Source organism: Ammodytes marinus (genome assembly GCF_949987685.1).
Source record: "Ammodytes marinus genome assembly, chromosome: 24".
Classification (NCBI taxonomy): Eukaryota; Metazoa; Chordata; class Actinopteri; order Uranoscopiformes; family Ammodytidae; genus Ammodytes; species Ammodytes marinus.
This window is the reverse complement of record NC_137228.1, coordinates 10377693-10391834: the sequence shown is the minus strand read 5'-3', so window position 1 is coordinate 10391834 and position 14142 is coordinate 10377693. Positions and strand designations below refer to the sequence as shown.

At 41.8% G+C, this 14142-nt stretch overlaps 1 protein-coding gene across 1 annotated transcript in view; it reads right to left on the bottom strand.

Annotated features, from left to right (window-relative positions):
* LOC307269996 (dystrophin-like) overlaps positions 1-14142 on the bottom strand; it is a gene marked incomplete at its 3' end in the record, with an annotated part of 102422 nt that overhangs the window by 42612 nt on the left and 45668 nt on the right. The window contains exons 22-29 of the mRNA XM_080053119.1: positions 9861-9961; positions 9010-9121; positions 8372-8485; positions 7767-7922; positions 7511-7681; positions 5348-5530; positions 3660-3794; positions 1820-1969 (exon numbers count right to left, since the gene is read on the bottom strand). Of these exons, the coding sequence (XP_079909245.1) occupies positions 1820-1969; positions 3660-3794; positions 5348-5530; positions 7511-7681; positions 7767-7922; positions 8372-8485; positions 9010-9121; positions 9861-9961 (1122 nt within the window). The remainder of the gene's footprint in view (positions 1-1819; positions 1970-3659; positions 3795-5347; positions 5531-7510; positions 7682-7766; positions 7923-8371; positions 8486-9009; positions 9122-9860; positions 9962-14142) is intronic.

Here is a 14142-nt window from a genome sequence, read left to right as displayed (position 1 = left end):
CAGAAAACACGTTTTTATATACAATTTGAATTTTCGTATCTAGGTGTATAATTGGCCTGTATCAGGACATATGCCATTTAATTGATTTCCTGTATACAGACTAGGGTTGCTGGATGGGTCCCGGGATTTCGGGATTCCCGTGAAATGAGTCAGTCCGGGAGTACCGGAAATTGGCCGCGGGACCCGTCCTCCCGTTTTTTTTTTTTTTTTTAGTTTTTTTTGAGGGGGGATATATTTTTAAATATTATTTAGACAGGCAGGCATACGAAATACCAGCGCCTCTACAATACTGAAAGTGCTGTGTCCGAGGAAGAGTCTGATGATACCCAAGAATATGCGTATCAGCCAGAGCCAAGCGAGCAGACGATGACCCAGAGCCTTACTGCACATCTGCAGCAGGCAGTCATTAGCCTCGTTAGAGATGTCGCCGTCTTGCTCAGACCTGCGCAATTATGACGCTCGGCTTGCTGAGCGCACAGCATTTTTGTTGTGCGCTCAGCAAGACGGGCTTCATAGTTGCGCAGGTCTGAGCAAGACGGCTCCAAGTCGAACGAGGCTAATGACTGCATGCAATGTCCCGAGCCAGACCAGAGGTATGGGAATGACCTCCACAAAATAATTTCAAACGAGTTTGCGCTCTTCGAGGCAACCAAAGAGCGACCCAAACACCTGCAGCAGCTCTACTCTGCACTTTCCACCATACAGCCGACGTCCGTGGAAGAAAGAGCGTTCTCGGTGTGCGGTCAGTTCGTGACAAAGCTCAGAAACAGGCTGAGCAGTGTCTCTTGAAGTCACACTTCATGAAAATAAAAGAAAGGAAAGCTGGAAAGTAATCTTGCTTAGCGTGTCAGTTTGAATAGGCTGTTAGTTCTGTCATGTCTTATTTTACACGTTAAGAGCAATCGGTAGTGCATTTTTTGTTATTTGCCTATCCTTTGGAAAATATTCAATTTAAACTGATTTCGTTCATAGAAATAAAAATAGATTGTTTGAAATACATTTGTTCGCCAAACACCGTTTTTTGGCCATGTTTTGATATTGAACCTCTGTGAATTTTTTTTCGTATTTTCTTCATAAAAACGCCGTTTTCAATAGGCATCTTCTGGAAAATATTTTGCCTAATTTGAATGGCTTTTCTTCATGTTATTTAAGTAGAAATAAAACGTGATGTAATATAGCATTGTTCTGCTGCATTTATTTATCTATTTGCATTGATTTAGTCCCATTAAAGTAGTATTAAAGGGCAATAATGGTTTCAACGGGAAATCCCGGGAAATCCCGTGAGGAGCTCTGAAATCCCGGGATTTGAAAAGGGGCCATTTCGGGAAATTTCAGCAACCCTAATACAGACATATTAACTGGCCCACACATATGATATTTAAAGACTAAGAACTACTGTCACGTGTCCATCACATACAGGGGACCTTGGCTGTTAGAATGAGTAGCATCATGGTGCACTCTTCTTCTATCATGATATTGTAATTCTTCAGTAGCCTAGAACAAGGCTGCAGGTTGCACACAGCCAGGCAATAGACAGCATAGGGAAGATGGTAGTGTGGTGACAACTCATGTTTACAAAGCAACACATCAGGAGGTGACATGAAATGAGATAGAATACAAATGGCTGGCAGACCTATTTCTCTGGCATGTCTCTGCTCGCCATGTATTGTTCTTCTATTTTCCTAACAGAGCTTTTTACAATTCACCAGGCGTTAGGCCTGCCATGTTACAAAGATATGTGTCTTAGTCTACTTAGTGTGTGTATATGTTGTTTGTATCTGTATTTGTTTGTATGTATATAGTGTATCGTGTGTCTTACCCTGGCCATTAGTTCATCCCATCGTGTGTTGAAGGCGTCCAGTTTTTGCTGTATCAGTTCATCCAGAACACCGCCGTCCATCAGCGTCTGGGCCAGCTCCCGAATCTGGTTCCTGTTGTCCTCTGGGTGCCGCAAAAGAACCTCTAGACCCTGGAGACACACACACACACACACACACACACACACACACACACACACAATATTGTTTTGTTTGAAGGTGAATGATGATGAGGAAGGAAAAGCATATTGAAAACTGTGCAGCATAAAAGGTGTTAGGTAATGACATGCAGAGGCCAAAAAGAGGTCAACTAGCCCTGGCTCGTTCCGACCCTTGTGCTCAACAGCTTTTATCATCTTCTCAAATCCCCCAAAAGGTTCTGTGTCGAGTGCCTTAGCATCGTAAAACACAGCTGAGTGGGCAGGTATTTTGCATTTTTGCTGTGCTGTACTTAACCGTAATGAAAGATTGCATCCTTGTCTAGAGGCTGTAAGCTTTTTTTTCCATTGTTTAATCCCAGCAAATCCCTTTAACGAACATCCAAGGCAATCTGTAAAAGCACAGTTTAGGCAATTTAACCAGAAAGGGTCAAGAAGACGTAAGCCTCTCACTTTATTCTCTCCATGAAGGCCAGTAAAAGCGCGACGTCTAATTGCGAGATTCAATGTAAATTCCATCGGATTAATTTATTTTCTGTGTGTCAGGGCCTGTCTTACATAACACCAGCCTCCCCAGGCATACTCTTAATCTTTCATTAATTCATCTAAATGCCGGCTGACAATAACACAATAATCTTTTTAGTATCGTCCTTCATGGGATGAATATCACCTCACGTCACGTCCTTCAAAAAAATCCACCTCCATTTTTTCCCTTACACTGTTACTTTCCTTTCTTTGCGTTTCTCACATACTTTCTTCAGTTGGTGGTTCTTTTTAATATCCCTAGATATTTGATGTTGATAATCTAGGAAGTTGTTTACCGTCATTTAATGATCTCTCTGGATCAAGATGTTGAATATGACAAGGGTAAAAGTAAAAATGAGAATGTTTATTCGCCTTCTGGGTTTCTTGCTTCTCCTATATTTTTTGTTGTTTTTATTGAATAATTTATTTGTGAAGCAAGGGCATTTCCAGCTCAAGCACGATAGCAATCCCTCGTTTTATGTATTTTCTTCTTTCAATTGTGAAAGCCACTGGCGTCTGGGGTGGGCTAGTGGGGATAGAGGTTCTACTTGGACTCACTGAGAGAGTAGCTGAAGGATTCTTCAGTCCTCATTGTGATTGGTGAAAAAAGGAGAAGAAAATCCAAGTTAAAGCCCACTGTTCTTCCTTACAACTGGGAATACTGGTGTGAGCAATTCAAGCTCTGCTGTCATGGCACAAGTGGTTTGCACAGCAAGGTAGAAAAAGTGCATTTTGGGTAGTAAGATGGCTTATAGGAAGAGGGGCCAGTAACCATGAGGTCGTTGGTTCGATCCCCGGCACCGGACAGGAGGGTGTTACCTGTAATACTAGTGGTAGCTGGTAATACATCTACGGTGCCCACTAACTCTACCATTTTGTCCTTGAGCAAGGCACTTAATCCTGAAACTGCTCCAGGGGTGCTCTACTACAGCTGACCCTGCGCTCTGAGCCCCTCCGAAGTGTGTTAACTTGAGAGGGGATATGCGAAAAGACGAATTCCAATGTACCTAGTATAAATTGACTAATAAAGATAACTTAACTTAAGATGATGTCTTAAGTGAAGCATCCAGCATTCACACTATTGTTATCCTAATTGACTATTTCTCTGGATATTTCTTCCATTTTATTTTGTTCCAATAACACTAGTCTTCATACTGACATCCAGCGCCTCCTGCAGCTCCTCCGTTCCTCCTTCCAGGTTTTCAGTCTCGTCAAGTTTCTGCTCCAGCTGGTCCAGGAAGGCATTCTCCTGCTCTAGGTAGGAGAGCAGCTCACACCAACAGGCCCACACCTCCTGCAAACACACACACACAGGTTGAGGTGAGAAAATAAAAGGACATGGGTGGAAGCCATGGTGGAAGCAGACAACTACGGATGCCATCTCAACTTTCTCGTGGTATTGGATCTAAACATCTCTTCAGCATCAACATGTTGGGGAATATAAAAGGGAAAGAAAAAAAAGAAAAATTTCTTACAAGTGCTTGACAAGATTGTAAAACACAGTTGGTTTGAGCGTGTGTTTTTTTTTTTACAGCATCAAGAAGCGGACGTGCATTTTCAAAACAGCTTTTTAAAAATGCCCGAAGCTTCTTTTGCTTGGGCGGACCAAAGAGACACCCGCTGTCAGGTCCTGCCTCACGCTGCTCAGACAAGAAGAGCAAAAAGTGAAAGAAAAGCCCACTGGTGAAAATGTAGTCACAGGCTGTATATGGGCATCTGAATGTCAGGCTTAACACTGACATTGGTCAATAAACATAATGAGTGTGTGTTGAGATTCTGGGAGGAGCACGCACAGGGCTTTCCACATCTATCACAGATCGAAATGGCCATGAGGATATAACCTTCAATGAGATTAACATCTACTGCGTGTGTGTTTGTTCATTATCTATCTATCATTTTACCCTATTCTATGTAAAGACAGTCCTTAGCGCAGCCATAATGAAAACACATTTAATTGCTGCCCCTTTCATTTCTTCCCCTCTTCTGCTTTGTTGTGATCATTTTTATGCTCAGAGGTTATAGAGTCAACGTGTATTTCACAAAGAGTTGGAATCATCAGCACTTTTATAACTGAAAAACTGTTAAAAAAAACACCAAATTCCTCAGAATATTAAAAAAAAAAAAATTCTCATTCCCCTGGATAGCAGTATTGAAGATGAAGATATGTTTAAGTTATCAGCCTGTGATTTCTGCCTCCAAAGGGCAGAACACACCGTCTGCACTTTCCTGCCGAAAATCATCAATTTATTCAGCGTGTATCTCCATCTCTCTTTATCACATCAGCTCTTTGCTTGAACGTAACACAATAAAACATCATGCCTTCATTAAAATGGACTTGTTTTTCCGATGAGGCTGACAATGTGATGGCTCCAGGTAACATCTAAAATGCGAGAAAAGAGAAGCTTAAAAGAGTAGCTGCTTGGCTAACCCCGCTTCACCTTAGCTCATTTATAATAAACTGTATACACACTCACACACAGTTATCTACCCCCCCAGCACACACACACACACACACACACACACACACACACACACACACACACACACACACACACACACACACACACACACACACACACACACACACACACACACACACACACACACACACACACACACACACACAGTTACATGCCCTCCAGAGCTGGCACTGATGTATGTGAGCACTATGGTATTGACACAACATGATGTAATGTTTTGATTACCTTTGGCACTTACATCGACACACACCTCCTCTTAAAAATTCAAGTGCTCTACGTTCTGTCCGTATACCTACGCCATGCCAAAGCTCATCCAATAAATAAACACTTTCCAATGAGAGGAGGAGACAGGTGCAAGTTGCTTTACCTCCAGTGTTTTACATTTGCCATCCAGCCGGCTACAAAGGCGCTGGTAGTTGGCCGTCAACACGTCCAGCTCAGAGCGCAATGCATCGTGGGCCGTGGGCGGAGCCTTGGCGATGAAACTGTTGACACTGTCGGTCAGGAGTTTGACCTTCAGCTCCTTGGAGTGGACCTCTTCCTGAGCCCTCTGGGTAAGAGACAGACACAGAGACATATCAATAAGTCATCCGAAACATGGATGCTGAATAAAATAGTTACATTCTTTGCTTATGTTAAATATGAGTATTAAGGCTCTAATGACACAATGCGAACTGTGTTAAGTCAGAGTTATCAAATACCACAGCAGTTTGTAAAGATGGAGAGTAATACGCTTATTCACGTCACTAAAACTCTTGAAAGTCATCTGAGCAGTGAAAGAAAAGAGAGACAGATGGCAAGAGATATAGAGTGCAAGAGAAGGAAGGAAGAGAAAGAAAGAGAGAGGTCTTAATGGGTGGAGGGATGGATGCACAAACAAATGAATCAATGTATCTTTGTCTGTTGACTAAGCCACAGAGTGTGAAGATACAGAGAGCAGAGAGAGAGAGAGAGCGAGAGGGAGAGAAAGAGAGAGGGAGTGAACAAGTGAGCCAACAAATCAATAGGTGAAGGAGTGTGTAGCTAATGCTCTCCCAAACGAGGGAGCACTAGGCAGAGGTGGGATTGGGGGAGGATTACGGGGAATAATCGAGCAAAAAACAGGTTCACGAAAGGTGTTCTCTTTAAACCCGGAGCAGAGAGAGAGAGGGAGAGAGATAGAGAGAGGGGGAGGAGAGGAGGAGAAAGGACAGGAGGGATTAGCGAAAGAAGGAGAGTGAAATCAATTTTTAATTTTCGACTCAGCTCTCATGTCAAACTTTTTTTTTCCAGGGAGGAGGGGTGATTGGAAGGGGGGGACAACTACTGTGCCAAGGTTTTATTTGGGTTACATCACAAAGCAAATGGTGCCATAGATTTACATGACAAATACGTCACGTTTTAAGTTATGGAAGCCAAAAAAAAATATTGGTGAATAGGGGGAATCGATAGCAATTCAATACAGCATTGAGGAATGGATGGGATGAGAGTGGAGAGTGGGGTTAGAAGAAAGAAAGAAAGTTTTTTTTGCAATGGCTTCTTCAACAATGGAAAAGAGAGGCAGACAGACGGGGGCGTTTTATCGACCTGGATTAACCAGAGGATCAAAAACCAGTGACAGATAACCGAGAAAGAAACAGCCGCAGCAGCTGAGCAGAGTGGGTCAGACCCGGGCCTCACTGTCAATACTGCCAAGAACCAAATAATGATTATCTAGAAGAAATAAGAGCCCAGAGTGTCAAGAATTCCAAACAGGGCTCCACTGAAAAAGCAAATAACTCTATGTACTAGAGACTTTAGAACCTTGTCTTGACCTAGAAAATAACTGCAATTACCTTTTTTCCAACATATTGTTAACCGGTTTAAACTGTCCTCACCCGCAAGCATGGCGTCCCCTTTTCTTCAGCTCAAATTTTGACAATTTAACAAAGTACAAAGCTGTGCCCTCTCTCTCCTCCTGACAGCTTTTCTTCCTAATTGGACCATTTTTTTCTCTCGATGGTAGTTAGGTGTGGGGGCCCTCCTGGCAAACCAAGAGTATAAAAATGCACTATTCTAGCTCTATACTAAAATTGTAAGAATTAGGCCAATTTTTAATTAGGACCCAAACAAAGAGCAATGCAGTTCTATAAACACCTTAAAGCCAGTGAGCCCAGGTCTAATGATAAATCTCTAATGACATTCCCATCAGCCTCAGCTGCACTTTGTCATGTCAGCATGACTGAGTCTAGGTCTTCTCTTTTGATCCCTTTCCTTCCATGCTTTTCAAATGCATTCTCAAATTTTTTTGTAAGGATAGTTGTATTCATTTGATTTAGCTATAATTATTATATAGATATATCTTATATCTTCTCCATGTTATACTTGCACACACACTCCTCCACAACCGTATGTGTCAGCTTTACACACACACACACACACACACACACACACACACACACACACACACACACACACACACACACACACACACACACACACACACACACACACACACACACACACACACACACACACACACACACACACACACACACACACACACACACACCTTGAGTTCCTCCACAGCCTTGCGTAGCTCTTCGGGCGTCTTGTAGGTGAAGTCCCTCTCCAGGTAGTCTTCTTCGGCCTGGTTGATCCACTCCTGCATCTCCTGCATCTCCTTCCTCAGAGCCATGGTCTTATCTAGTCCACCTTTCAGAGCAGACTTCTTGGCGTAGGCCTAGTAGGACCACAGTGGAGCATACACCAACATTAACAGACTTCGAGAGGCATAGGAGAACCAAAACTATGAATGAAGTACACACCTGTTTGCAGACCATCTCCCACTGGGCGTTGAGTTCGTCAAGTTCTTTCTGAATGTGGATGTCAAACGGTGTCTCAGCCTCTTTCTTGAGGTACAGGCCCACCTCGTTGATGCCGTTGACACTGGGTTGGATAGTGTGGATGTCATTCACCAGAGCCTGGCCAATCAGAGAGCAGCATGGAGGTTACACATGTGAAATTGTGACTGTGACATATTTCAGAGTGGATCCTTTTGTCCCTAATGAGAAATCTTTCATTGGTCCTTTGTTCAACTTTTATTATCTTTACTGCTCCTTTTACATTTACTCTCTGCTTACTTGAGTTTTTTCTTTAATAGACTCTTGGGTATTTTATGGACCCTAGGGGTTATTTTATGAACTCTCTGAAGCATTTTAACGCCAGGAACATTTTATTTATATCTGTATAAACCATTCTCAACCTTTTATTTACTAGCCTTCCCCTTTGAGCATTTTGAGAATCGTTTTAGAAAAAAGCAATGGATCAAGGAATAATAGATTTAATGCAACCCCAAGTTCAAACTAAGTAGTTTGTGAAGCGATTAGTTTAGTCATAGGTCATAATGTTAGGATGCAGGGACCTGCCTTACCGTGCACTGCTCTAACTGTTTCTCCAGAGCCTCAGAGTCTCCTAGCGCCGGCCATTCCTCGTTCAGGAACACATCCACATCAGCCATCCACTTCTTTAAAGTCCTCACATCATTCTGGTGGGGAGACAAGAACGGAAGTGTAAATGAAGACAGGTCCCCCAATTCTTCAAGTCCAATTCTTTGGTTACTTGGGACTCTCAATCAACATATATATAGATATATAGGCTGCGTTCCAATACCCATACTGCTATTTAGTGTGGTAGAAAAATTATTTAGGATGTCCCGATTCTTGTGGTCAGATTTAGTATGCTTAAAAACCAGGATGTCTACTACATCCTGCCGAGATTTTTAGTGTTGAAATCGGCATGCTATTTGGGCGATTCTGACCCACAATCCAGTGCGCACCAGAAGTGGCGCCACATCGATGGAGCCACCCTCGATGAAAACAACCGGGGATGCAACAGATATAAAAGCAAGAGACAAGATCAAGGCGCAATGTTATGATGAAATAAATAAGTACACATATGTCCTAATTGTATGCCTACTGCATGCTAACTAGATTATGTTTATGGTTAGATGTAGTATGTAGAATAGAAAAAAGAAAGAGTATGCGATTTGGAACGCAGGGATAGGGTCACCTCAAACTGCAGCAGTTTGGCCATGAGCTCCTGGATTCTCTGGGCGTTGTCTGTCAGAGTTGTGCCTATGCGTCTCCAGCGCGACATGACGGCATCCATTTCAGCCCGGTACCTACACACAATGACAGAAGCGTGTTGGCTTGTGGCATGACATATTTCTTTACTATTGCGCTGTTAATGCAGATTTCCTGTTGAGACCATTGCCTGCGTATTTTCCTAAAGGGATTCTGAACATTAAAAAAGAACCAACCATTTGTTTAAATGGTTTATGAACATTTGGAGTTCTACTTAAAACCTGTTTACATTTTCATATTGGAACCTGACTATTGTTTAAAGGTGCTATGAGGGTCTTTTAAATATTTCTGAAACAGTCTAATTTTTTCCTCTGGTGATCATACATTTACATTACATGTAACAGCAAACGAGACCATCAGTGCAAAGAATGCTATTTTTATAAAGTTATGCTTAATGCTTTTGTCATGGGTATGCCATGGAACAACAGCTGCCGTGGTAAAAACACTAGCGCTTTTGTCCAAAGGGGGGTGCTGGAGTTAAAACAAACTGAAAGTTCCTCTGAGCACGTTTAAAAGACAGACTTAAAGAAATACCTATACCCACCTTTTGCTAAAACTAAGCTTGAGAAATGCACTCTGCATCTGCATCATAATTCAGTGATTGTTAAGCCACAGCTATATATGTATAATGGTAGTTCTTGTTTGGTTGCTTAGCACTGTGTCCTCATAGCGTTGAAGCACTCATCACTACTGGAATCTGCATCCAAATCCCATCTTATTTTATTATCTTGCCATGAATTCCACAGCACTATAGCTCTCATATATCCCATGTCTCACTTCTGGCTGATGTCTGCTGGGGCCTTCTGGAAGACCTGCTCCACAGCCGAGGTCAGGTAGTCCACCTCCCCCTGGTGTTCAGTCAGAGCCACTTGGAGAGCCTATAGAGGGGGAATGATATATGAAACTAAGTCAATCAAATAATGAAACATAACATGTATTGAAACGTGACAACAAAGTCACATCTCTTCCACGTTTCTTGACCTAGGCTAAATAAATGCTGTGTAGGCTAGCTGTTAATGGTGCAGGTAAATTTGGATCTATATTAAATACAGCTGGGACAGTTCAGGTGGTTGGAGGGGGGGGGGGAGAATACAAGAGATAAAAAGTCAAGAGAGCTTGTCGCAGCCGTTTTAATTAGGCTATTGATTTTCTGTTCACATTTGTCTGACATGTTTATTGTTTATGGAAATAGAAATGTTTTAAATGAAAGCTACATTGTGAATTAGTTTAGCATATTATTAATACTGTTTATGCCTAGGCTGCTTTGTTTTGTGATTAGTGTCAAGGGAAAGAGGCGGTGGGTTAAAAAAGTATTTCGACCGCTTATTTTAGTTCACTCGTTGCTTTCAAAGATGTATTCGTTTGCCAGTATATTTTCCTTTATTTAGAAGAAAGTTTTGTTCCTTTTTGAGCTGTAAAATAAATACAATCATTTTTTGAAATCGCGAGTGCTTGGAATTGTTTGGAAGCGAGTCGAGCTACCTCGCCTTCTGTACCCACGGCTGAACGAAGAACAGCCGAGACAGAGCTCTTTGGGCCAATATGCTTGATTTGTTGTTAAAGGAGAGGCTGTGTAGGCAATGTGAGGAGGTCCAGAGGAGTGTAAAGTGAAATTGTGTCTATGATAAAAAAAGAAATAACGAAGGAGAGATAATGTGCCAATGGCTTGTTTGTCAAAAAAATAAAAAATAAAATAGCCACTTAAAGTCCTACGGCCAAATGTCACAAATAACAAAATTTGACACTTCCTTGATAACATTAGAAAAACATTTCGTAAAACGATCTGTCAGGTGCACTCCCACACCTCATGTTAAATGCCACAATGCCAAAATCTCCGCTCCGGGCAAAAAATTATAATAATTTGAACATCTTGTCTGATAACGGTGCACAGTACTATTGGGAGAGTGAGGGATGATGGGCATGAGAGGTTATGAGTGGCTGCCTCTGTTAACATTTTGTAATGAAAGCCCTTTCACAGCATTTGACTTTGCTTAGCCTGCTGCACAGGATGAATTACAAGTGGAGAGGTGAGGGAATTCCTCGTGCAATTGGAGGGCTGGAAGAAAAATCCTCCTTCACACAGAGGTGGCTCAGAGGCTTAGTTTAGCTTAGTTCAAGCAATGCCCCTGGACAGGACATCCGTCAGTTACTGTGGCTTACACCACAATCCTTCTGCTGCAACACTGAATCCCAAGCAGGGAAGCGATTGAGGCTTGCATGTCTCAAAGTTTTGGAATTTTTCTCTTTTTCTTTAGTAGGTAGGGGTGTAGATCAGATTTTTCAGAACACTATAGGACTGATCAACACTGCAAAGTACTAGCATACACGTAGTAGTAGTATCTACAACTGCAGTATCTCATCACATCACCCTGCTGCTACACAAATGAATCATAGGACATATAACACCAAAAGTATAGGTAGTAATTGAATGCTGCAATCAGGTGTTTAATAACCAGTAGCTGTGGGTGATATGAATAATCGTCTCTCTTCAAGCTGTCAGTTAATACCTCCAGCAATCAATGCTGTTTTTAATATCTGCTAAACTCGTTTTATTTATTTAACAGTAGGTCAGGGTTCAAATCAACTTCCAACCCTGTAAGGAGCGCTCATTATTCTAAGCTGTGATACTGTTACCCTGTAGAAAAAGTGTTTTTCAACCACATCATGTGCGTACGCTAGTACATGTTGGCGGGAGTCTCGTCTGTCTGAGCGACGAGGGGGGGAACAAAATTAATGACGGCCTATCAGTATGCAGAATGAATTCCCTAATTATTATCTACAATCAACTTTAATTAATCTCTGGCTACAAGGCTTGATCTCCCTCGCTATGCCACAAGACTATTATCAAGTTTTAAAGAGGGCTGAGTGCACACAAGCATGCACGCGCGCACCCACGCACACACACACACACTGTCTATGGCGACCTTGACTTAAGTTAAAGATAATAATCAACACTTCTAAAACAACAACGATGTATTAAGAAGAACATAAGACTGTATTCTTTTGACTGAGCATATGAAATGCATAAATGAACACTTACTCAATTAAAAGTCTGTGTGTGTGTGTGTGTGTGTGTGTGTGTGCGTGCGTGCATGCGTGTATTATTCTCCGTATTATAAACATGCTGATACACACTGCATTGGTGTTCCTAAGTGTGTGTGTTTGTAGGTAGATATTGAGATTAACAGACACACTGATTTGCTCCACTGGGATTTTGCTCACCCGCCTCTCATAATTGCAGTGTTGTAGACACACTCAGAAACACACACAGAAACACACACACACACACACACACACACACACACACACACCCTGGCCTGCTCTCTGCATGTAAAGCAGGTGCAAGTCGGTTTTCCCAAACTCCCTGATTTTCAGTGTAACTGAAATACTTCCAAAGGAACAGTTAAACACACTGTTAGAGCTGCTGCCTTACATTTAAAAGACTACAGTTGACAGTATGCAGGTCAGCAAACTACTGCAGGGACCAGTATGACTATAAGTTATAATTGTATATTCAGATTCAGAAAACTTTATTAGTCCCCAGGCATCAATTCATATTGTATAATTATGGTGATTGTTTTCTGTTTGAAAGTCCCGATTAGATGGATCAGTATCTTGGCTCTTTAAGTAGATTGATTCACTCCTTAAACAAGGTTTTGAACCAAATCATCAATTGAGAGGGGTTGTTGAAAACTGTTAACCAAAGGGATATCGGCAAAGGAGATAAAACTAAAAGGCAGACTTAATGTACAAAAAAAACATAAACATACGTAGCCTACATATAATGGTTTCTTGATAAATCATTATATGATATATATATTATGTCTATTGTCACAGCATTCTTTCCTTCAGCAAAGAAGCAGTGAGCTTTTAATGTGAAAAAACATAAGAAAATGCTCTGTTTTGTATCATCCATCACAAGCACAGCACAGGCGGGACAACTGGTAATAATCTGAGTATGAAAACATGATTTCTGTTGAAAAAAAGAAAAGAAAAGGAGAACAGCACAGTGGGGAGTATGACCTGCCTGTGTTGTTGTACTGATGGAATTAGTGCTTTGCGAATGGATATTAAACTACATTAACCAAGGGAGCAGCTGGAATATAGACATAATGTAATGTGCCACCTTAAAGCAATGCTTTGCTATTTACACTTGGTTATATTACATATCAATCAAGCTTAGTTGAAAATGACCTCTTCGTTTTAAAAAGGACATGCATCTGCTTTAATGATTTGTTCTACGATGACTTTATGTTTTACAACGGTGATTCGGGGGATGTCCTGGTTTATCAGATACAAACAGTTTACTCACTAGGTTGTAGGCATGAATCAAGACTCTTAGTTAATGGGGCTTGTCGTCTGTTTTCTATCCCTTCTTTATCCTCTGCGTGCTCCCCTCAAAGAGTGGTGGAAAAGCAGCCTTTAAAAGAGTGCTGCTTTGGCAGTTTGGCATCGCTAGTGGCAATAAAACTTTACTGCTCGTAGTAAAAACTGATTACAGTGTTATACAGCCACACAGGATTATAGAGCCAGCTCCATTTTGGCTCTTTATGGCGGATTTGTAAATAGATCCTGAGCAGCAGTGTCGTCAACCGCACACACACCACTGTCTCACCAATCAGCTGAATCACTGTTGACTACTTGTGGATGATGGGATTATAATACAACCCAGTCGAAGAGCATAGTTAGCTGTGATTCAGACCAGATAGGGAGATGCCATTATTTCAACCACCAACATCCCACTTCACTATGTAAGCCCTAATAAGTTACAGGATCATCTCAAATAGTTCAAATGTCTGCATGCTTACTTCTAGTACCTCTTCATACTATTTGAATGCAAAGGCAGGTGGTAGGATGTCCTAGAGGAAAGGTGGCCGACTAGTAACCATGAGGTTGCTGGTTCGATCCCTGGCACCAGACAGGAGGGTGTTAGTTGTAAAACTACGTAGTAGTGGCTGGTATGATACGGTGCCCACCATCTCTACTATTGTGTCCTTGAGCAAGACACTTAACCCGAAATTGCTCAAGGGGCACTGTACTACGGCTGACAATGTGTGAG